The following is a 25,625-nucleotide window of genomic DNA, read 5'->3' as shown; positions in this document are numbered from 1 at the left end:
CATGACATTTCAAGGCCTGGAAAATGACATTTTTAGGAATTCAATGACTGTGGGAACCCTGTACTCACAAAACAATAGGTTAACATGCATTTCAGTGACAGTGACTCAGGTTGCAGAGTTGCATAAGGTGAAACAGGACTGGTGTTTTTTCTTCACTATTGTAGCAACCTGCAATAATGTAAATGTTAAAACCTTGATCCTGCCTTTATAACTGTTGTTAGAAACACACTGTTATTTTATATTTTATATTAAATTCATGGCCCTACATGATTGTATAAAAGTTGCGTGGAGTCCGAGTTTGTGCCAGGGATACAGGACTGGGTTATGAATAAGAGGGTTGTTCTGGCACGTAAGCGCGGTCCAAGTTTGAGTGGGTCGACTGTTCACCTTGTATTGGCATGATTACGCTGACATTAACCAATTCAGTTCTCGTCCATTCATTACCTACAGTAAGATGCTACACTATATACTGTCACTGTGTCCCTGAGCAAGAAACTTCACCTACTGTGCATGTATATAAATGTGGCTTGAAATTGAGTGTGATGAATTATATAAAATGCAAATGTGAGAGTACTAAAATGATCTACTTGTTATTAAGGAGACACCAAATCCAACTTTTTCAGTTCCAATACTGATTGTGATATCATCCCAACACCAGTACAGAGATTGAAAATAGCGTTTTATTTCCATTAAACTAAAATAAAACGGAAACGAAAATTGTTTTGTAGCTGTTATTCATCCCTCAAGTACGACTGAACAGCTTTGTGTAAATAAAAGATCAAACTTTACGAGACTTTCTGACCAGACTATAACCAGTAAATAGTTTTATTACATTGATTTTTAAGCCCAAAATATCGTCTGAATTATGCAGCAGATATCCACTCTGGCAATTTTTTCTGAATCGGCGCTTATATCTGAGACCGGTATCGAATCGGCGAATCCCTAATTATTATTTATCATAGAGTTAATAGTTATTTACTAAAACAAAAAAACAAAAAAGCAAACAAACAAAAAAAACAACTGGTGCATGCTTGAATACTTACACAGCATCCATTGTCAGTTTCTTCCATGATATTACAGGTTTGATTGTCCTGCCTGAAAAGATAATACATATTTTATTGTGCGTGAAAAAAGTTCAGTCAAAGTTTAAATATCAGTTTGTGTTTGTGTAAATCTGAGGGAGTTCATAGCTTCTATTTAAAATGGCATGCAGTATCTGGGACACTGTGATGCATTATCGTGTTGAGAGAGGTCACATAAACAGGCAATAAAAACAGGCGTGTCTGAGAAGGTTTGGGAGTTATACAACGAGCTCCTTCTTTATTTAACTCTGTTGGTGTTGCTAGGCTGAAGTCTGTAATTTAAGCCTCCTCAAATATGACGGGGCATTACCTGGCAGTGTTAATGTTGTTTTGATCCAAGTCCATCCCGGAGCCTTCCTCTGGGGTGGCCTCTGAATCCTAATAGAAAACAAACACTTCTCATAAGGGGGATATAATTAAAAGCTTGGTTATTGAAAAAAACAGTCATACAAAGAGGTACTGTATAATTAAATGAGTAAGACAAACAGAATTAGTTGGGAAAATACAGGCTGATCTATATTAAACTGTGTGGATGCCAAAAATTAGAAGCTTGGATTAGAGTGAGCTCAAATACACCAAAAATGTGAACATAGTTATAAGAACATTTTAACATATCCTTCAAACATTTTAAATTAAATTATTTCTCAGTTTTACAACAAAGTTTACCCAATGCATTTGACATGTTATACGACCAGTAGGTGGCAGCAAAGTAAAGCTCAATTTGGCAAACCTATGAAAAGACGTCACAGAAATTAAGGCAGTAGAAAGACACTAAGACTACAAAACTAACAGGTAAAACCTCAAACAAAAATACAGTATTGGTGTCTTGCTCAAGGACACAAAGAGAATTACAGTTTACAGCACTTAAAGATACACTATATTACATTTTCTGGAGGACAAAATTACTGACAAAAGTTTTCCATGACTTTTGCATGACCTAAAGAGAATTTTCCATGACTTTACAATTGAATTGATCAGACTTTTAGGGCTAAATATGAAATGTTAACTTTTTCCACTCACCTTATGGTTTGGTATTATAGTTTTTTAACATTCAAAATACTGTCAGTGCATTGTTGTCTCTTAGAAACAAAAGGCGCATATGTTCGGAAATGATCATAAGAGCCTAATGAACTTAACAGAATGCTGTAGTTGCATGAAAGAAATACTAAAATTACATGACTTTTCCAAAACTTTCATTGAATTTACAAAATTCCATGACCTTTCCAGGCCTGGAAAATTACATTTTAAATTTACAGGATTTGGATGACCGTGGGAGATGAGGGTTTTTCACCTGCTTGTCTCTTGAAAATGTTATTGCTTCGCCTGAAGTTCCACAATGATATAAATAATACTTATTTAGTCTACAATTGCACGCTCCCTTTTCGGCATAAACTACTTTGTTTGCTTGTCTCCATGGAGAATGAGAAAAATGGCATAAAACCTTGTTATGAAATGGAAGGTTTTAGAATCCTCTACCCAAAAACTGGCTCTTTAAAAACAGCGCTTTATATTTTATAAGTGGCATGTCTCCTCTGCTTTAAAAGACTCTTTCTACTTTTCCCAACCAACCTCTCCATCTCTGTGACTCTGCTCAGCTGGGGTCTCTCCATCTCCGTCGCACAAAAGATCTTCCGTTTCTGTTTGTTGTTCTTCATCACCATGGCGACCACATGCTTCCTTTGCGCTAATCCTGGAAAAAGCACCAGTCAAGTTATTCCGCAAATCTAATAAAGTCTAAATAAGGCTTCATCACACCCATTACATAACACATCCTAAAGAGACACTTGCTTTTATTGCTTCTGTAAACTTTTGGTGTTATGTCAGGGGGAGAAAGTCTCGGGGCACACCGTTTTGTCTTGGAGGTCAGTCCGGGCTCGCACAGCTGTTGCGTGCAGTATTTACAGTTGTCTCATTATCAGTGGTGCATGTGTGTAATCGGAGCTAACGGCCGCCTCACACACAATGTTCAGAATGGTAAAAATGTTTCTTTAAGAGTCACCTTACATCGCTTTAGTGCGCACAGGCTTGCAGGTCATGTACAGGGGCAGGTGGACAACTTAAGCAGGTCTGTAGATGTGATATTTGTGTGTATGTGCGTTTGTGTGTGTGTTTTGTTGATCTTCACCTTTGCTTTGTGTAACTGCCCAGGTCTTGGTCGATGGAGGTCTTCAGCTCCAGGAGATGGTGCTCCACAGCCGCTCGGATGGTCTGCTGGAAAATTCTGGAAAACAAAACAAAAACATTACAAATAAAAAGAGATATGTACATTAATGCCATTTCATGCACTGTAACTAACAAGTACCATATTTTTCAGACTACAAGGCGCAATATCAATAATGTTGAATTTTCTCGTCTATTTACATACATAAGGCGCACCAGATTATAAAGCGCATAAAGCGAAATGGACGACACTTGAGACTGATCCCTTAGCCCAGGCGTCCACGATCCATTGGCAAGCGTTGCCTCCCCGCGTTGCTAAATGTGTATTATTAATGTGAATGTAGGCGGATAAATTAAGTTTATTTTTTTATTTCCTATGAGGACGACTCAAATATACATTGAGTACCATATTTTCCACACTATTAGGCGCTCTGGATTATAAGGCGCACTGTCATTGAATGGTCTAATTTCAAACTTTTTTCATAAATAAACTGCACCGGACTGTAAATGAAACACAACAGTGTTTGGCTCAGTGGGACTTTGCTTGTCGCATTCACGGTGACTCTCGGCTTTGTTCAGTTGTGGCGTGTAGGGAGGGTGCTGTCTGGGACCGCTGGATTGTCGGCGTGTTCGCAGTGACTCAGTTGTTCAGTTGTGTCTAGAAGTGGCACATTGTACTCGCTTTTTTGGTTCGTTCATCCGTTCCGTTCCTCGTCCGCGTGGAGTGATGAGTGTGGCTGCGGGTGTTTTTTGCTGCGTAATCACTGTCTTCTCCGTGCGTGTTTGCGTGCGTGTTTGCCTCCACGAGGCTCCTGACTACAATAACCGTAATGCTCTGACAATCGATCAAGCGGTGTGACTTCGTAGTTTACCAAAGTCACACTAAAACATTTTGACAGATTTTTGAGTGACGTGTACCACATAAAATCGGTTCGAGGTCGGTCAGTCAGCACAACCAGAATTAATACATGGATTAGAAGGAGCGCTGTCCATTTTTGAGAAAATGTAAGGCTTTTAAGTGTGCATTATAGTCCAAAAAATACGGTAACTTATTCATGTATCGATAATGTCATATATGTAAGACAAGGCTGGTCAATGTAAAAATTGAATCGTGATCTTCTGCTATTCCAGTTATCACTGTGATTGAGTGCTTCTCTGCAGATCTATGCTTGAAAGAAGTAGGAGGCCGTCTTCCAGGTCAAATAAGAGTCAGGTCTGTGGAGCTGCAAGCCCTCTCAAAGTAATGATGCATGTTTTTTATACGTTTTCCAGTGCAATAAACACAAATCTAATATTTTTTGTATACATCCTGTGTTTTTAATGTAAACATACTAAGCATACCCATCTACAAAAAATCGTGATGGTGATATTTTGTTGCATATCACCCATCCTTAATGCATTGGGAAGATGTTACTTTCACTTTCCATTTGAGCACTGCTGTGATTAGGGAAGTGTGCCTGAAGTAAAAGTGAAGCGTACTGAATTCAAATTATTGTCAGCATGTGATTTTTATATATTTTTTTTACTAATATAGTTACAATATTTCAAAGTATTAAGCTGAACTAGTGGTGCTAGCCTTTGCGTAGTAATATAGAGGAGACTGTGGTGTTGGGGATGAGAGCAGAGACTATAAAAGGTAAAGCTCTCTCTGATCTCTGGACTGACCTCGGACCAGCCGCTCCACTCCCATGTTTAGTCGCTCTAATGAACATGGCGCATGTGGGATCAGACAGCACAAGCCTTACACGCACAGCTCTGTAGTTTATGTAAAACATTTCTTTGACCGTCTGTTATTATGTCCACGTTAACAAGTTGAATGCGCTGTACTTGATTTTTTTTTTACCATTTTATAACCATGACAAAAAGAACTAGTTAATTTTTTGTTACAGTTTTTTGTACAGTGGATAAATCAAATAAGTGATAAATAAATAACAAAAAAACATACAATTTGTCCACAACTATTCACTGTTTGTTGTAAAGAGGCAATTTTTGAACTACTGTCCCAAGTAATTTCTCTTGTGTATCAATAAAGTCTGTTTGAGTCCACGTTAAAGATACATTTATTTGAAATTCGCAAAATCTACAACACAGCAGAAATGGATGTATTGTATAACAAAATCTATTGTACTAATTTTGACCAGGGCCTGGGAAAGAGCTGACCTCACGCTTTTAGTGACATGACTTTAGATTTCCAACAGCGCAGAGGCATTTCTTTAGGCACATCGGGCAGAAACGAGGGCATTAATCACACACAACAACCACCGTTCTTACAACTTCAAGAAATGTTCTCCACAGCGCAGTCTGATTAGTCACCGTGGTTACAACTGTCAGTGTGTAACGGCTGCTTTTTCAGTCAGAAAAACTAGGCCACATGGTGTTCAAAACAGGCTTTCTCATGGATATAAACACACACATTTATAGCATTTAATTATATGTGATTGTTTTTTTTTTTAATTAATAAGTGGTATGCAGTTATTATAAGATTGTAGAATGGAAAATCAGGGAGGATAATATTGACAATTATTCTTTGTCAGGTTCTCGGCCAAAACTCACTTAATAACTTGACAATCGACTCATCATTGACTCGATGATGTCAAGCTCATGTGCAGCAGCTCTGTTTTCTTCTTCGACAGTCACATCGATTGCTTTTAACTTAAAAGCTGCATCATCTGCATTTCTTTGTGTGTTTTCCATGAGGAGTGTGTGTGTATGAAGCACAAAATAACTGTTCAAAACACAATCAAACAAGCATCTTCCTTGGCGCATCACCCCCGTCTCTCCCTGAGCTCGACGGCGCATGTTTCCTGCAAAAGCTGCTGTCTTGCCTGTCTTCATGTCAGTGTCTTGGAGGATTTCAGCAGGTTTTAGTCTCTCTCTCGGGGACAGAGATAGTTCTATCAATCAGGTATGAGTGGACGTCTGGCTATTGAAGTTTGAGACGTTTCTTCTCTTCATTTACGTATACGGGTAAGACGTATCCCCCTCACTAATGTTCACTTAGCATCATAACTTATTTTATCACACGGCGATAAACTGAGTGCGCTGACAATATCGCGAGCTGGTGTTGCAACTTCTTGTTAACCATAGATTCATGAGTTAACCGCACAGACAGCGGTGTTTTCTGCAGGCTCTGCATATCCGTTGTGTTGCCACACGATAGACCGTATATATGAATGGACAATGTGCCAAACAAAGAATCTGTCCATATATTCGCTGTATCATTTTTTAGCCGCAGGGTTTAAAGTGCAAGAAAAAAGTAGCGGCTTATAATCTGGAATTTATGGTACTCAAAAAATCTACTTTATATTTCTTCCAAATTGGCTCTTTTGACAGCCCTTTTGTCCTGATTCCTCCAAACTACAGACTATGTTAACCTGTAAGCGTCCACATTCCAAATAGGATGTGAGCATGGGGGCACTTCTGGCTCCACTGACTCTGGCTCCAATTGACTTTACACTGCAAAATTGTCACCCCTCTCTCTGTGAATGCTGCAGTGAGCATCGTGATTTTGGTCTTAAAATGTTCGTATTAACCCTCTCTATGTGATCTGGGTGTTTTCATTTAGCTATTTTCTCCATTAATAAATTCTTATTCCTATTCCCATTCATTTTAGAGTTGATTTTAAAATGTTATCGTTTGTTTTTAAAGCACTTACATTTCAGATCTCATTGTTCCCTACACTCCTTCACACGCTCTGAGGTCTGAGGTCCAGCTCCAACTTATCGTTCCAAAAACGAGACTCAAAAGTCGGGGAGACCAGGCCTTTTCTTTGGTTAGCCCCAAACTTTGGGACACTCTCCGTCCTCACATTAAGAGTGCCCCTACAGTCGATTCTTTTAAGTAACATTTAAAAACACATTTTTACTCACCGGCTTTTGACACAGCATGTGTCATTGTGTGTTCCTCTGACTGTCTTTTATTGATTTTATTTGCTATTTTTCTATTTGCTAATTTTAGTATTTTTTAAATGTTTTTTATTGACTTGCTTATTAATTTATTTCATCCTTTATTTTATTTAATGTGTTAATTTATGTTGTGCCTACTCTGTGCAGCACTTTGGACTTTGTGTAGGTAAAATGTGCTGTACAAATAAAGTTGGACAGGTTTGGATTCCTCCATATTTGCTACTTTAACTGCTGAGCTTCATTTGACTGGAGCTGAACACTATGGGTAACGCCACACTCCCTTAGTCCTTTTCTTTATACAGTCTATACAGTCTATGTTTCAAACAACTGATTTTTTCACTAAATTATAGGGATGGGCCATATATCTATTGCAATATCCGTATCAGACGCATTCAGATGCTTTTTTTTTTTTTGAAGATAGATAATTTTTTTTGCAGCTGCCCCAGTTTCTGTTTGCCCATGTGTCATTCCCGTTTGACCCGAAAGGTCAGATTTTGGCAAGACAAAAGTCTTGTCGCCTTGTCATATGATGCACCCAATCCTAGATTACAGCCTCATCTGTGATCAGTTACTGATCAATCAATTAGTGGATGTGTATAAACGCAAACATGGATCCAAGATTCACCCAGAAAACAGTTAAGTTTGGTGGCGGAAAAATCATGGTCTGGGGTTACATCCAGTATGGGGGTGTGTGAGACATTTGCAGGGTGGAAGGCAATATCAATAGCCTAAAATATCAAGAAGTATTAGCTCCTCTTACATTCCCAACCATAAAAGGGGTCAAATTTTGCAGCAGGATGGTGCTCCATCACATACTTCTATCTCTACATCAAAGTTTCTCAAGGCGAAGAAGATCAAGGTGCTCCAGGACTGGCCAGCCCGGTCACCAGACATGAACATCATTGAGCATGTCTGGGGTAGAATGAAAGAGGAAGCATGGAAGGCAAAACCAAAGAATCTTGATGAAATCTGGGAGGCATGTAAGACGCTTTCTTTGCTATTCCTGATGACTTCATCAACAAATTGTATGAATCATTGTGGAACCGCATGGATGCGTCCTTCAAGCTCATGGAAGTCATACAAGATATTAAATATGGATCTCACAGCACCACTACTTAATTCACTGACGTTATGCAACGTATTTTTGTATTTGAAGTAAATTATTTGTTCAATTTTCTGTAGGCGACAAAACTTTTGTCTTGCCAAAATCTGACCTTTCTGTGTTCATTAAATGATCAATCTTTCTTCAGTGAAGCAAATTTATTTTAGTATATTGAGCATAATTTGGGAGGGTTTTAGCTTTCATGAGACATTTCTAAAACCAATCGATTAATTTAAGTTCAGGTTATAAGCTTTTGTTTCTACAAAATGGATAAGCGACAAGACTTTTGTCAGGGACTGTACTGTATATCATATGGAAATTGTTATGTAAAGTATTTGTACATTTTTCTTGCCCCAGTACAGATGTATTGCATAAGCAGCTCTTGATGTCATTTAACTGGAAGGCATTTTTTTGTCCAATAATCAGGAAGTGAGCGTTAGCATGGTAGTTCCTGTTAGTGTTACTGCTACGGCTAAAGTGATAAGTGTTTCTAAACTCATCGCGGTGAATAATGAGGATGCTCGGACTGCATAAGGCAAGTGAGGAATTAACTTTGGAGCACAAACCGTTTAAAAAACTAATTCTGTGTTTCATGTTTTTAAGACAGGAAAAATCAGGCACAGTGCTTTAAGCTTTTAAGTAATAAACAATGGCAACTAGTGTTTTTAAATGCTTACATAACCAGGAAAATATGTATGAGTAGGATGTAGTGTTGTCACAATACTAAAATGTCAAACTCATTTTTCGACATGGAAGAAAAGTCTTCTCAATTCTGATATTAATACAGATTTTGACAGCACTATGATAAAATTAAAATTGTGCTTTTATTTACATAAAATAATTGTTGTTTCTTTAAAGCTGCAGTAAGTTTTTTCTTCATACTGATTGCTTTTATTGCACAAAACACGCTTCCTTGCTGTGAGCAGGCTTGCATCTCCACAAACCTGACTCTTGAAGAATGGCCTCCTCCTGCTTGTTTACATGGAAATGCTGTTCCTTTGGCTCTAATCTTCTACAGTACGACATAAAACGTAGAGAATGTCTGAAGTTTGGCACCTCCAGAAAGTTACAAACAGTGTCTTTAATATTGTACAGTTTTATATGCACAACTTCTCAGAATAGGTAAAAATTTAACTGGGCCCCGTTATTTCTTCTGATACTTCTTAAAACGATTATTTAGTTTGAATAAGTTTTGAGTTGAGCTTTTAGAGGAGTGACAGACACTTTTGAGCTCTGGAGCGACTGATAGACTAAATATGAACGTTTACTCAAACATACTACGTGAAACGAACAAAACAACACCTGAGGAAAACACTTTGCAGTAACACAGACCCAACACTATTATAATATAAATAATATGCGCATATTCGGCATCTCCTCTCTCTTTCTTTCATAATAGCGATGGTGGCGTGTGATGTGCCTGTTACTGTGGATACTGTGTAGAGTCTGTGTACTTACTGCGCTGAGTCGGCGGGCAGGATGGATATAGGAGAGAGGTGGGAGCTATAGAGACACAGAAAGGACAATGTGGTTAGAACATCTTGTACCAAAGAGGCTCCCTCCTCGCTGCATACCTAGTGAGGAGTCAGTAAAATAAAGAGCAGACTTTGAAGTTAACATAACTACGACGATTGACTAAACAACTTGTACGATACCAAAGAAAAGCATCGCAAATTATCTCAGAATTATACGATTCTGTCTGATGTTCTTGGCGAAATTGAGTTGTATCTTCATATTTTCTTGTTCCTGAATACTTTGCGCACACTTTTATCAAGATTTTGTACGGCATGGTCATTTTTTTTAAGTTTATAAGAGCCATTTTCAGATTCCACTGGTCAGAACTTTAAACATATAATTCTAAGTTGACAAAGTATGTAAACTTCCACACAAAGTAAACACAAATAGGAATTTTCGTTTCATTTTCTGATTAATTACATTCTCTGAGTGAGCGTGCCCCTTTTATATACAATCTAATGTTTACGTTTTTTAAAAAGTCTCACAAAAATACATGAAGCAGTATAATAAACTCCACCAAAATGACATAATAGTGAATGTTTCTTTTAGTTCATTGTTTTAGTTTTGCTTGCTTGGACCTGAGACAAATTTCAGTTCTGTTTAGTGCAGTTAAGTTATGGTCTACTCTAGTGTGTCATAATTTAAGCCAATTTTAAGCTTGGAATCAAAATATGTACAAAGTAAGATGTGAAAAAACTGCAAAAGTTTTCTACAGTTGATGTGATATAAAAAAATCTTATTATTTTGAGATTTTTGAATAATAAGCAGATAAGCAGCTTTTTACTGCTAAGAGAATAGAATTTCAATTTAAAGTAATACTAAAAAAAGGTGATCGAAAATTATTTTGTGAGAATTTTGAAACCATTTAAAGAACACCAACTCTGATAGCGATGGAGGCTTATTGAGTCTACACTATTGTTCTGCGATGTTCTTTGGCGCAGGAAGTGTGAGTCAGGGAGGAGGCACGTAAACACACACAGTTTATGTAACTCAAGGTCGGGCCAAAGTCAGAAGTATGTTATGGTGCCACTGTGGTGGGGGGGGCGGTCACTTTAATGAGATCAGAACAAACAGCAGCTGAACTTATGCAATGAACCTTCAAGAGCCTTTCAAGAGCTCCAGGTTGATCAATAACATCAATTATTAATGCAAGTGTAACAGGTTTGATTTCAATCATTTTTTAGCAAAGTGGAAGATTCAATCATATCTGCTAAAGGTTTTGTGTTTCTTCTGATATGCGATTTAGATTATTGCAATATATTTTTACAAATTTACTAATTGATGTGTTGACACCTCAAGCTCACTGCCAAATCAAGGTACAATAATAAGGCTGGCTGGGAAATCAAGATTATTTGGTAACTGTTGGGTTTCAGATCATCACAACATTCCACAGGCCAATACAATTTAATAAAGATGGAACAGCTAATATCAATATTGTTCAAAGGATTTTCAAAGATTTTTGTTGTAATACAGAGTGTTTTTGGCTCTGATCCCTTATAGAAATGATCAGTATCGATATTTGTGAATTTGCATTGTACTTTGCCCTGAACTATCTAAAAGGTAATCAATTGGGAAAACTGTCTCTTCCCCCCGTCCTGGGACTTTGACGTCATCGCATTGTAGAATCTGAAAAACACCAATTTAACTAAGAACTACGACCATTTTAGAAGCAAGAGGCAATTCTAATACGATGTAGACTCCAAACATTTTAATTCAATCTTAATTCAACTCAAAAGTAAAACTTAATCACTGAGAAAGTTTGATTCCATATAGCTTGTCACATTGCTAGAGGAATGGTACACGAACTGGATGGTTCTAGAAATATGATACCATTGGTAAAACATGAGCAGCTGATCAAATAAAAACGTGTGCATTTGTTTTTATGTAGCTCTTTTGTTGAGATCTCTGACGCATTTCTGAAACCAGCCATTGTTTAAAGGTCCCATATTATACAAAACTGACTCATGTGAGCTTTAAGCCATGTTACCTCATCAAAAACATACCTGGAGTTGTGTTTTGTCTCATTCATTCCTGTTTGGGTAGCCCTTCGGTTTTAAAGAGCTAGTTTTAAAGGGTAGTTAACCTGTTTTAACTAGTTCAGTAGAGATTGGCAATCCCATGTCTGAAATGATCCAAATGATTCTGGTGAAGGGGTATGAAGTTTAAAAACACAGTGGAGCACTCCCTGTATTGCTACGTGAGTGTTTTCTGTTTGAGAGAAGAACTCAGCCAAGTTTGTGTGTTAAACGTGTGAAGGAAACACAACACAACTCCAGGTATGTGGCGAGGAGACAACATCATTTCATAGATCATTAAATCACGTAAGATGGGCCATTTAAAAGAGGAACCTGTGCTCACTTTTAACACCATGCTGTAACTTATAAAAAATGAATTGTGTGCTCCAATATTCCACACTTGATTCTTTCTATTCCGATCTAAACATAGCTCTCAACTTAGGGCTCAGAACTGGGCGACATTACATAATCTCCACAGGCCAGCACACACACAGAATATTTGATCTGGCTCCATTGTGACTCTGTGGGGATTTAGCTACAAAGACATATTTGCCATGAAACCTAAGGGGCTTCAAAGGCAGATTAGCTTTAGTCTTTGAAATATCTGTATCTGGGACATTTCTACTGGTGGCCATTTCTGTAGTTTTGGACCATATGCCTTTTTATAGAAAATGATTCTATAGCATCGTTTGGTCCCAGTTCAACCAGTCCATCAGCCCTTTCCAGAGTCAAAATATATACTTCATGTTTAAGTGTGTATGGCAGGTTTTAATGATTCTGAAATTTTGACTAAATATAAATAACACCTGTTGTAAATATAAAACTGATTGATAAAATTTAAAACTACAGAAAATACAGAGTTATAAAACATTTTGAGCACACTAGGTAGAATATTATCCAAAAAAATCTGCACAGTTTGTACGGAAAAAATACACTTTCCTAATATTTTAAACATTAAATGCGTTTTCTTATATTTTTATTTGTCAGACATTAATTTCCCTGTACATTAGAGGAGTTTTGGCTCGGTGTACAATATGGTCGCTGCGTAACATTATGGAATTCCCCAGTGTAATTTCATGATTTCCAACGAAGTCAAATCTGAAACCTAAAAAATTACCAAATTGGGGAAAAGTTGAAGTTTCCATCAGTAAAATCTTAAATTATCTTAAATGTGTTTTAGTAAAATTATTAGAGAAAATTGTGATATTATTATGTTTTTTCCAACTATTTACCACATTTGCCAGGAGATTTCTCTTTTTCAGCTACATTTTTAGTCCTTGCTTTGTGTAGAAAATAATACCTACCTACCTCACCCCAGCGTCCTGGCAATTAATTTGCCACATTAATAATTGGATTATGAAATTTTTAAAGGTATAAAAATATTACAAGAAAACAGAGCTCTAACAATTTTAGTAGCTGAGGAGTCGGCAATCATTTTTTCAATTATTCTACTTGTTTAGTGATTATTTGTAATTGTTAATTTAGATTTTCAAATCACATTAATTAAAAATTGTCAAAACAGAAAATATTTTAAATAAAGTGTGTTCTTGATCAAAACTTTTTTTTAATTGACATTGTGATTTATTAATGTCACTATCTTAAGGTATTTTTGCATAGTCCAGATAACAATTCTGATGATCAAAATGAACTATGATTCTGTTTTATAGTCAACCAGGTAAAATCAGAAGATTAATCATTGCAGCCCCATAAAAAGTCCGCACTATAAATTCAAAAGGTGTTGAAAGCGTCCGAGTGTTGACAAGGTGAGTTTAAGGTTAGTTATGTTTCCAGAAGTCGCCCTGTCAGCAAACCAGTGTCTGCTGCAGTCTCCTCCTCACCCTCCCACTCCACTCTTTGCCCACATGATGGGTACACCGATTTCTTTTTGCATAGTTGCCTTCATACAGTACATCCCATTCACACACACAAGCACGCACACATTAACACGCACAAAATCACCGTGGTCGTACATAGTCACACATGGAAAGTCATCATCACCACTCTGAGCTTCCTCGTCTTGTGAACAGATTTCGTGCCAGTGGAACAGTAAACATTTACAGAGCTCCAGGCCAACAGAATTATGCATAATCCAACCAAACATTACCTTTACCAAACTACAAGCTTAACACACAGAGAGCTTGGGTCTAATTATACACCAGCAAATTGTGCGTTTAAAGAGTCATTTCTCATAATAGAAACTGCAAACTCCCTTCGAAATCCTTAAGCTTTGTATAGATTTGTTTAGTGGGGTTAGTTGTGGTCGACACCGGCATCTCCAGTTACGCGATTACATAAATAATTACCCAACATCTCTGCGTGCCCCATATACAGTTCTTTATAAAGATATTGCTGGATTTCAGATGACATCACGGCATCCTATAGGCCAATAATATTTAATCCAGATGGGAGCAGCTAGTCACTCATAATAGGTTCTACATTTGTGAGTTTACCTTTTGAATATTTTCATTTCATAAAGTATAGGTATTTTTGAGGAGATACCGATATGTTTTAGTCTTGGATTTCGACCTGGTTTAGACCCGGTATCGGTTATATATATATAACCGATACCGGGTCTACACCAGGTCTAAACCAGGACTAAACCAGGTCGAAATCCAAGACTAAAACAGGATTTAAACAGGACTATACCATGCCGCGTGAACTATGCACCGCACCTCCCGCCCATCCACCCCCCAGTCCGCAAAATATTGTCGGACATAAAACCAATCGGTGGCACAAAAAAGGTTGAGGACCACTAATCAGACCAGACCAGATTTATGTTAGGTCATGGTGAAGTTTACAAATGAACTTTTAGCTTTTGTAAAAATAATAACGAAATGTATTTATCTGAGAAAATATTAGTGCCAAATATATCGGGCCAAAGCGATATCTGGGAAAATTCTCCAATACCGATTCACCGATGTACCATCCCCAATTAAGTACAAATCTATCAAATCAATAGGAAAAACTGTCTCTTGCCCCTGTCTGGGAGTATAACATCATCACAATCCAAGAATCTAAAAGCCAACAATTACCGTATTTTCCGCACTACAGGAAAAATACGGTAAGCCTCCAATCAAAAGCTTCCAACCCCATCAAAAAATGACTGCGCGCCCCGCAATCCAGAGTGCCCTACACACGAATCCACTCGGGTGTCCCTGCACGACTTCAGTGAACTACGACGAAAAACACCCGCAGCCACACTCATCGCTCCACGCAGACGAGGAATGGAACGGGGGAACAAACCGAAAAAGCGAGTGCAATGTGCCACTTCTAGCTACAACTGAACAACTGAGTCACTGCGAACACGGCAACAATCCAGCGGTCCCAGACAGCACCCTCCCTACACGCCACAAATGAACAAAGCCGAGAGTCACCGTGAACGCGACAAACAAAATCCCACTGACCCATCTAACTGTTGTGTTTCGTTTAATACGCCTTATAGTCCGGTGAGGTTTATATGTGAAAAAAGTTCGAAAATTGCGGAAAATGCGATAATTTGTTTGTATTACTACTAAAAATACTTCTTTCCTGTATTTTTGTTACAGTATCTAGAAAATACACTGTGCTTTTCTTTTGGCATTGGTGGCTTTAGAAGTGTCTTAAATAGGGATGCACCCATATCAATACTTGTATCGAATATCGGTGGAGACACTGAAAAATTTGCTGGATCGGGTATTGGTTCCCTGATATTGGTTCAGCCGATATCCTGGTTGCCGATATGATGTTTGTTCAATAGTGATGATGTGAAGTAGGGCTGGGTATCATTAAGAAGTTGCCGGTACGATACATACCTCGATACATAGGCCATGATACGATACATACCTCGATACAGTGAGCTTTTGATTCGATGCAGTATATTTCAAATCAATTTAGCACAGTTCAATAAAAAATTACATTCATACATACAGCCAAAAAGACTAAATCATGGCTGTGGTACTAAAAGTCTTTGTTAAACCACTTCTTGTGCAAAGTTCATATGAAACACACCCATTTTAATCCTCAGAACAGTGAATATGTAAAATGCGTTGCATAAACAAGTTTACGCAACAAACATGTTTATGTACCGCTGTAACAAAATAATTCAGCAAAATATACAAAAAAATACTCTTGGCAATATATGGACACAGCAGCCCATGATATCGATACTGTATCATCACATTAAATAATATGATATATCAATAATTTGATGATATTTTTGCACACCCTTAAAGAAACAGTTACATAACACAACTATATCTCTTGTGTAATAAATTAACTGTGTTTTAAGGAAATTAGTGCCATTTTCCTTCCCTACACCGGTATCAGTCAAAAGTTAAAGTCTTGATATCAGTATTGGAAGTGAAAAAGCTGGACCAATCATCCCTAGTCTTAAATGCAAATGTTGCAATCTTTTACAGACCAGTGAATTTTATGCGTTAGATGCCCTTCAGTCCAAGTTCAAGTCCGGGCTGCGTTATTTCCACAACATCAGCCCACTTGCCTTGTTGGTATGCTGTGCCTTCATAAGCCAATCAATCAACAACTTCACCCTCCCTTCTTGCATGACTAATCAACACAGTTTCCAAATAAATGAATGAATAAATGAATGAATGAATAGAAGAATAAATGAGAAAACTGCTGACACATGCTTGTTCAGCCATTCTATCATTCTGAAAACATTACGTAACCTAATATCAAAATGTTAAGTAATTCAGTCGTCTCTTTCTTTATATATTTTGATATACAATACAAGAGATTACGCTACAGTTTTGTATTTTCAAACACAAATTCCTTAAATAATATCAATAATAATCAAATAAAGCAACTCAAATTTAAGCACAAATAGCTTCCAGATTTCATTCATTGTGTTCATTCATTCATGCATTCTCTTGGCAGAACAAACGTTACATAACCTTTCAGTGTTTACCTCTGCAGCAGAATGTCACAGGCCATTCTCATCTTTGTAGCTGGTTCAATTCTTTGTCCTTTAAGATCTGGCTTTTAACCTCAAAATCTTCTGTTGTTTTCCTTTTGTGTCCGATATTTATCCAAAAGTATTCTCTGAGTGTTTGTACTTGTTACTGCAGCACAATTCCTAGCTCCCATCTAGTTGTGTGGTTCTCTCTCCCTTTGCGACGCTTCCAGTTATCCCAGTAGAGCTCTTTGAGAAGTCCGTGCTACTAAATCTTGCAGAGAGGCAGGGGCATTACCCGGGCGCATTCTGGTAGTGCGAGCTTGTGTGTCTGAGGCAGGGAGAGAGGAGAGGCAGGAAAAGTGCTGCAGTAAACATCCACGGCACTGCTCAAATATATGAGCTGCAGAGGTGAGCCTGGGACGGCCAATCAGAACGGAGGGACGGCGGGTGAGGACCAATGAGGACGTCGGAAGGGCAGCTCTCGGCCAATTGGGATCGAGTGGGAGGGGGGTTAGAATGTTGGTCAGTAACTATGTAGTAAAATCAGTGTGTTTTACATGTAAAAGACTACCGTGTTGTTTTGAGGTAGTGTCTTGAAATTTGGGGCAACAGAATGTGAAATTGTATTATGAGAATGGCATAAGTTAAGAAAATTTTGGAATTTCTAGTCCCAAAACATAATTAAAAATCTTAAGTTCTATGTAAACTGGCACTAGAAATACCAAGATTTTGTCAGTATAAGATAATAAGATTCTTGAGAGTTTTATAAAGAAAAATGTGTTATTATAATTGCCCATTACTTTACAGAAGCCGTCACAACCTTAGATACATGGCAGGCGTTTTACCTTTTAAACACTGCAAGAAAGTGTGTATGAAAAAGTTTATATTACAGAAAAGAACTGCAACAGGCTTTAGTGCTCATTTGTCTAAGAGGGTATCCCATAATGCTTTTAGCAACTGTGAAAAACACTAGTCAGTCCAAGCATCCAAAAGTAACCCTAACCGTAAAGAATCAGAGTATCGTTCGTTCATTTGTTTTTCAAAATAAAAACAAAAACAAGAAAAAAAAAAAAAAACTATTTTCTTCATTATTTGTCTCCAAAACCAAAATGAAAAAAGGGATAACGATTACTTTTTTCAGTTTTCGATTTTGTGTTTAAATGAATAATGGAAAAAAACGGATAATGGTCGTTTCCCGTGACTTAAACTGCGATGCTGGACTTTTACAACGCATACGAACTGGACAGGACTGATCCAGGACGGAGACCGGGACTGAGACCGGGACTGAGACCGGGACTGAGACCGGGACTGAGACCGGGACTGAGACCGGGACTGAGACCGGGACTGAGACCAGGACCAAACCGGGACTGAGACCAGGACTGAGATTGGGACCAGACACTGGGATCTGGTTAAGTCCTGGTTTAGACCTGGTTAATCCTGGTTTAGTCCTAGTGTAGTCCTGTTTTAGTCCTGGAATCAGTCCTGTTTAAGTCCTGGAATCAGTCCTGTTTAAGTCCTGGAATCAGTCCTGGTTCAGTCCTAGTCCTGGTTCATTCCTGGTCCTGGTTCAGTCCTGGTCCAGGTTCAGTCCTAGTCCTGGTCCTGTCCTGGTCCTGGTCTCAGTCTACAGGGGCGCACCTCCGGGCCTGTCCCGACACTCCTGATTTAGTCCTGGTTCAGCCCGTATGCGGTACAGAAGTTCGACATCACAGATTAAGTCACGGAAATGGGAAACGGCCATTATCAGTTTTTTCCATTATTCATTTACACAAAAAATCAAAAACTGAAAACAAATTGTTATTCGTTTTTTCATTTTGGTTTTGGAGACAAATAATGAAGAAAATTGTTGTTTTTTTCATTTTCTTATTTTTGGTTTTATTTTGAAAAACGAATAAACGAATGATACACGGATTGTAAAGTGCTGCTGACTGACTGATTTTTGGTTAAGAAAAGGGAATTATTTCGATATTACAACATATACACAAGAAATTAACAGCTGAAATTAATTTGCTGGGGGTGTTCTACCTGTATGTTTATGACAAAATGTTCAGCAGTTACCATGGTGACACAACACAGACAAGCAAACAGCCAAAAACATTTTAAGATCTGAAAATTCATTTTAAAAAACAAAATGGATTCAAATAACACCTTTTCAGGAGCCTGTGATCAACACCAGCAAAAAAATATCAATTCTTTTTGGTCAAACTGTGTTGAAATAAAGCTCAGGTGGGTCGCAAAAGTTTTTTTTTTTTTTGGGTTGCCTGAAATGCGTGTTACATTCTCCTACTGCACCCTGGACTGGAACATGCTACAAAAACGCAGACAGGTCCACCTATCTGATTAGAAATATTGAAATGTTAAGACACGTTTTGTATAATTTCTCATCTTTTTGTAATTATTTTATTGACTATTTTGTTCCAATATTGCTGATTCAATTGAATGTTGAAAAGAAAAAGAAATGGGCTCCATTTAATGTCCAAATAGGCGACTTATGGATCCTTTTATTACTGGTTCAATTACTGTTTTCCATTGTTTAAAACCTGAGTAATACAAATTATTCAGAGAGACACAATCACTCAGTCAACAATAAAATATCCTCATTAATGTTCAATAAAGGTCAAATCCACCTTTATTTTGTGATTTACGAATAACATCTATTGACTTGAGTCTTGAAGGTTTGTCACTTTTAAAATATGGGTCCCCAGAAAAAAAAAGTTAGGGAAACACTGTAGTAGAGGAATGGTGATCTAGATAAAAATGTAATTAGAGATTTTTAGATAATTTTTGTTGTCAGTCTTTAAAGTTCTAACATTTCGTCTTACAATAATAACACTCAAATTTAATACTGAGTCATCTCTCATGAAGTCATATGCAACTGAACACCTTGGGCAGCAACTTCAAAACAGTCTCTAGTAAACAACTATTTGAAACCCATAAAACTGTTTGGCTTGGCAGACTTGAACCATTGCCAGATTAGGGATAAAAAAGTTCCTGGTACAAACAATAAAATTTAGAAATGAATCCAACTGTTATTTGCAACAGTTCTTCCTTGTAGCTCTGCCCAACAATGTCAAACCACACCCAGGTCAAGTTTTACAACTTTAGGGAAAAAAGATTACATTACATAAACTGTAACGTCATTGGCAAAAATAATTACAAGAGCTTACTATGCCTAACTGTTCCTTTAAAGCACACTTGGAAGCTAGAACAACCCCTCAAAATAACTATACTTACTTTGAGGTATAAAAGTCACATTCACAGCACAAAAATGAACCTTTCCGACCACTAGGAAACCTACGTGGACCACTGAAGAATTACAGAGATATAATAATAAAATAAAAGAAAGTACTGCAATTCAGTGTTGAAAATCACATTCTACTGTCTAAAGAAAGCCAATTTTTGTTATTATCATTGTGGTATTGGAAGTGGGATTGAGCATCGAGTCTATTCCCTTGTGTTAAATTCGATCTTGAAATTGTATTATCGTGACAACTAGGGATGTAACAATCAGTGTTGGGAGTAATGCATTAAAAAAGTAATGAATTACTGTAATGCTTTGCTTTTTGCTGGTATGCAGTAATGTTACGGCATTACAGGGGAAAAAATTTTAATGTTTTACTTGGTCCAAATGTCAGTAATGCGCGTTACAATGCTTTTTCAACCTGGATTGAAGTGGTGGGTTTTTAGTTTTTCTTCATACAAATTCGCTAAAATCACCGCGATATCAGCAGCAGTGAAACGCTGGAGGTGCGCCCGCATAGACCGTCAGGTGACCGCAGGCGAAAGGACCAGCGCAGAACTCCACACTCCACGGAGCGAAGAGCAGCTGACGCAGCTGAGACATCCTGTCTCCAAGTTCTAGTCCAAGATTAGTCCTGGTGTGGTCTTGGTTTAGTCCTGGTTTAGATCTGGTTTAGTCCTGGTTCAGTCCATATACGGCGCAAAAGTTCAGCATCTACACAGTTATTTTTGACAGTAATTTAAAAGTGCTGGAATAGTCGTGTAATGCCTTACATTTTAATTGCAGTAATATTGTAATGTAACAAATTACTTTGAGATGACAGTAACAAGTAATAAATAATGCATTACAGTTTTAAAGTAACTTGCTCAACAACATAACAACCGAAATATCGTGATATCGCATTGTCAGAAGTCTCTTAATAATATTGTGGGCCACCGCAATATATCGAATTACAAGCCTCTTTGCTTAAATTCAATGTTTTGGTACAGCTAAAAGAAACCAAGGGAACTACATAGACCATGATCCTCTGCTCTGTTTCAGTCCATTGACTTATTAAGCACTTTTAGATCTTAACTCTTTGGTTTATGACAGAACCAAAGGCTTGTTAAGACATTTTTAAAGGAAAAAGTAGTATATTCTCAATTCTATTAGCTTCTACAAAATATCGTAATAAATATTGTTCCGTGACATGCTTATCGTGAAAATATCGTACAGAGGAATTTGGATATCTTTACATCCCAAGTGACAACATTACTGTGCATTCGCTATTTTACTCACCCACTATTTTCACCCAATTTGTCAAACAGCTAAGAAAGACATACAGGAGTACACAGTGATCCCTTCTAACAGAGTAAAAATTGTTTATGTCCGTGTACCTGCTGCTATCTGTGTCACCAAGTATATCAGATTACCCAGTGTACAAACCATAGTACATTTGGTTTGTGCAAAGACAACATTTGAACTTACTTAAAGCAGGCTAGAACTACGATATTACTACTATTTAATGTATTTTAGTGACATTTTAGTGGTGAAAATTCTGTCTTGCAGTCCGTTATATCTGAAAATATGTGGCAGTCATATTGAGTAACATTTAATGAAGTGATTGTGATGACAGTTTTATTGATTATTTGACTCCTAGAACTAGGTCAGAACACTAAGCACCTATAGCTAATGCCACTGCGCTGACCTACATTCTGTTTAAATCTATATGTAGCATAACACACTATACACCTGTTATGACAACTGTTGACATGACTAAGAGTTGAGCTGGACTACCAACACGGTATTTGAATAAAAAAAAAAAAAAAAAAAAGGTGAAGTAAGTTAATTGACCAATGCTGTTATGTCTTCTTTAGTATACTTTATTTTTAACCACAAAGTGAAATTGAAACCACTATATACATGCGTCATACTCAGAAAGTACCCAGGGACTGAATTTGTCCATGTATGTTGACATTAGGGGGATCTATATGGAGTAAGAAAGCTGTCAAAAATATTTGTGCGCATAAAATAGAAATCCGTGCGTATTTGGGAAATCCGTGCATATTTGGCTGTAGTTGCGCATAAAATAAATATTTGTAAACTCTCAAATGAGTCCAGTCGTACATAAAATACATTGTGTGTATTTTATCCATCAGAATACGAATTGAAAAATTACGACGTCATGAATTACAATCACGAAATGAAAATTTACGATTACGCTTTCATCAGTACGAATAATTCGTACTGACTGATGCTCGCTGTGGCTGTAGCCGTGAATGTTTTAATCTAAACATACAGCGAACCTGATATTTGCTAATTAGCCCTGGGATAACGTTACGTCGGATGTTAGCCAACTGGCTACCACTATGTTATCTAACATATAGGTGCAATTTCCCGTTCAAAGGAGGTGTTTCTACACAGTATTATACAGCAGCGTTTGGTTCCCGAATTCAAGACATTTTTACAATAGATTTTAATTAACCCACTTGTTGGTCGCTGTTGTAGCTTCTTGTGCTATTACTCTGTTTTTACCCTCTGCTACAAACTTGAGCATGCGCAGTCTTGATCTTGATCGATGTTTCTTCTGCTCGATGAATAATGTCTGTGAAGTGATGACGTATTTTTGACAGTAAAGTTCCGTCTGTGAATTCGTATTCGTACTGATGAAAGCGTAATCGTAAATTTTCATTTCGTGATTGTAATTCATGACGTCGTAATTTTTCAATCCATTCATTCTGATTGATAAAATACACACAATATATATGTACGACTGGACTCATTTGAGAGTTTACAAATATTTATTTTATGCGCAACTACAGCCAAATATGCACGGATTTCCCAAATACGCACGGATTTCTATTTTATGCGCACAAATATTTTTGACAGCTTTCTTACTCCATAGATCTATTTTGCAGAGTGAAATCGTTTTCAGTTTTGTTTTTACTGAGCAGACGTTAAAGGCACAGTACCGGATTTCTGCCGTCTTAAAATGTTATTCCTCACATGCCATTTACATTCAGAGTAGGGCTGGGTATCATTAAGAAGTTGCAGATATGATACGTTGATACATAAGCCACGATACGATACATATCTCACGTTCGATTCAATATGATACTGTTCAATAAAAAATAAAGGCTAAATCATGGCTGTGATAGTAAAAGTCTTAGTTAAACCACGTCTTGTGCAAAGTGAATATAAAACACAAACATTTTAATTATCAAAACAGTGAAAATGTCAAATGTGTTGCATGAATGAATTTCCTTTCACTGAACAAGCAACGAAACTGTAGTGCTGCAATTAAATAACTTAAAAATTGACCAAAAAATACTCTTGGCGATATATCGATACAGCAGCCTACAATATCGATACTGTATCATCATATTAAACGATACGATATATATATCAATAGTTCAATATTTTTGCACACCCCTAATTCAGAGTATCCTAATTATTCATCTCATTGAGTTTATACACATTTTTTTCACAATTTTCAGGGCATCTGACAGCTGACATAATTTCAACCTTAAGAGCTGCTTATAAAATATAGCTGTATTTATTTTATTTTATTTTATTTTTTTTTAGATTTTAACCATGTTATTGTTCCCTAAAAACACACCTGGATATGAATTTTGCTTCATTTACACTTCAGGAATCCTCTGTAAAAAGTCCTTTGCAAAGACTTTTCTCGGGATTATAACGTCATAAATAGGAGCCCTGCACAGTTTTTGAGTTCATAAATCATCGCCAGACCCCACTTAAGTATTTCTGCCATCAGCTTCACTCCTTTTTGTTGCGTGCTTACATTAAGATGTGCGGACATGTTCCTCATTAGTTTTGTTAATTGTTTTCACTGTGGTAATTCAATCTGATGCAGGGGTCAGGGGTCTCCAATCTACCAGTAACTCTCCATCCCCTTACAAGTAGCTCACCAAAGGATTTCTGAATTATATGTACTACGTTAATAACTAAAATCTGATTAATTACCATTGTAAATGTGTTATATTACTGTGCACTAATGGATAATGGTTTATGTTTAATAGGTATCTAAGGCTTGCCATAGCTCTTTTATTTTCTCAATTTCTGACAACCGCTAAAAGGAGTAGCTCTCCAGCATTTTCGTTTTATAAAAGGTAGCTCACCAGAGGAAAAAGGTTGGAGACCCCTGTTGTAGGGAGTATAGGGTACGCTGAGGCTGTGAAATCCTTTTTTTTTTTTTTTTTTAAATTAGGCATTATTTTAACTACTAAATCATGAAATTACAAAGTCAAGTTATTCCCAAGATGTATAAAAGCTAGCAGTATAATTAATAATATTTGTTCTTTAAATGGTTTCACTGGACTCATTTCAATCATTTCAGTTTTAATAGCTTCCACTAAAAAGCATCCGTTAGTATCATGTTGCCGTGCTGTAAATTACATCTTCACTACCAACTGTTACCAACAGAGGACGCTATAAACAAAATGTATTCTAAAAGAAAAAGGCTTTCTAAACCTATTTTAACTTACAACGTGCACCCAATCCAAATGTTTCCAAATGTTATAAAAACCACAGCAAAATGTATGAACCACAACATATAATAATTGCTCAATAAAAGTTTTTACACTTATTTAGTCAAAGCTATTCGACACTTTCACTGACATTTTCACATTCAAAACCCCGACAACACACAGAGATGGATTAGCTGAGCAATTTCAAGTGATGAGTAGACATGTTGAGATACAGGTCCCCAGGCGTGTATTTATAGATATGAAACGAGAAGACGGGGTCACATGTGTCTGTGTCTGAAGCGGCGATGGGGGGCTATTAGGAGACCTCTACCCAAGCCAAAGAGACACACTTAACTGTCTGTCAAACTGAAGACAAACAACTCCCCGGGTTACCTCCAGTCACCGCAGGCAACTTTCACAAGAGGAGTCAGTCGTTTACTTTAGCAGAGGTCAACCTAACAACACAGCTATGGGACTATAAAGATTAAGACCAACAAAAGCGGTCTTCTTTACAAATCGACTCACGTTCCAGTAAAAGTTAACACGTTTGTGAAAAGCTGTTACGTTGCTGTAAAGTTGATTTCGCTGATCTCAGTGTGAAATCAATTCTACCCTATTTTGCTGAATATCTCCCACTTTTCACCCCCAATCTACCCTCCAATTATTCCTGTCTAATGAATGAATAGTATGAACAAAGTTAAAAGAAACCGTATGTAAGATTTTGATTTTAAATTCCAAAAGCATGATCTAACTGTGTCCCCAGTTAAACCCGGAAGACTTTTTGAAACATGCAGATGAAGACTTCCTTTGGGCTCTGTTGGTGATGGAGGGGCCGGTTTTCTTCATCTAGGAATTATAAATTGCCTATTAATTTGTGTATTATAATTTGTCTAACTTCATAAAAAAGATGTCACTGTAGCGTTCAATTACGTTCGGCAGATCAACAGTTACAAACAGCTGCCTGTAAGTAACACTGAAGATGTGATTAGAGTCACATCCTTCATGGAAAGCTCTGGCATTCTGTGAATCCATGGTTTTATCACATTCCCAGTATCTGTAACTACACCGGAAGTCGTCGTCCGCACGTCTTCTGGTAAGTGTGACTAGAGCCTACTGCTAGCTTTTTTGCTTCTAATTTTGAATTTATTATCACCATTTATATTTTTTCCAAATAATTTCCATAGCGGAGTTTGTCTAAGTCTAAGTCTAAATACTGAGAATGAGGAAAACTGTCCTGTATAT

At 37.3% G+C, this 25,625-nt stretch overlaps 1 protein-coding gene across 3 annotated transcripts in view; it reads right to left on the bottom strand.

Moving 5' to 3' along the window:
* Window positions 1–25,625, bottom strand: part of fam13b (family with sequence similarity 13 member B) — an 83,573-nt gene that overhangs the window by 17,272 nt on the left and 40,676 nt on the right. For all 3 annotated transcript variants that reach the window (XM_055159209.1, XM_055159210.1, XM_055159211.1), the window contains exons 8-12: window positions 9,708–9,752; window positions 3,208–3,303; window positions 2,652–2,772; window positions 1,393–1,460; window positions 1,044–1,095 (exon numbers count right to left, since the gene is read on the bottom strand). In XM_055159209.1, the coding sequence (XP_055015184.1) occupies window positions 1,044–1,095; window positions 1,393–1,460; window positions 2,652–2,772; window positions 3,208–3,303; window positions 9,708–9,752 (382 nt within the window). The remainder of the gene's footprint in view (window positions 1–1,043; window positions 1,096–1,392; window positions 1,461–2,651; window positions 2,773–3,207; window positions 3,304–9,707; window positions 9,753–25,625) is intronic.

This window comes from Boleophthalmus pectinirostris, unplaced genomic scaffold, assembly GCF_026225935.1.
Source record: "Boleophthalmus pectinirostris isolate CB_2022bp ecotype Guang Dong unplaced genomic scaffold, ASM2622593v1 HiC_scaffold_23, whole genome shotgun sequence".
Taxonomy (NCBI): Eukaryota; Metazoa; Chordata; class Actinopteri; order Gobiiformes; family Gobiidae; genus Boleophthalmus; species Boleophthalmus pectinirostris.
This window is presented reverse-complemented; position numbering and strand designations above follow the sequence as displayed.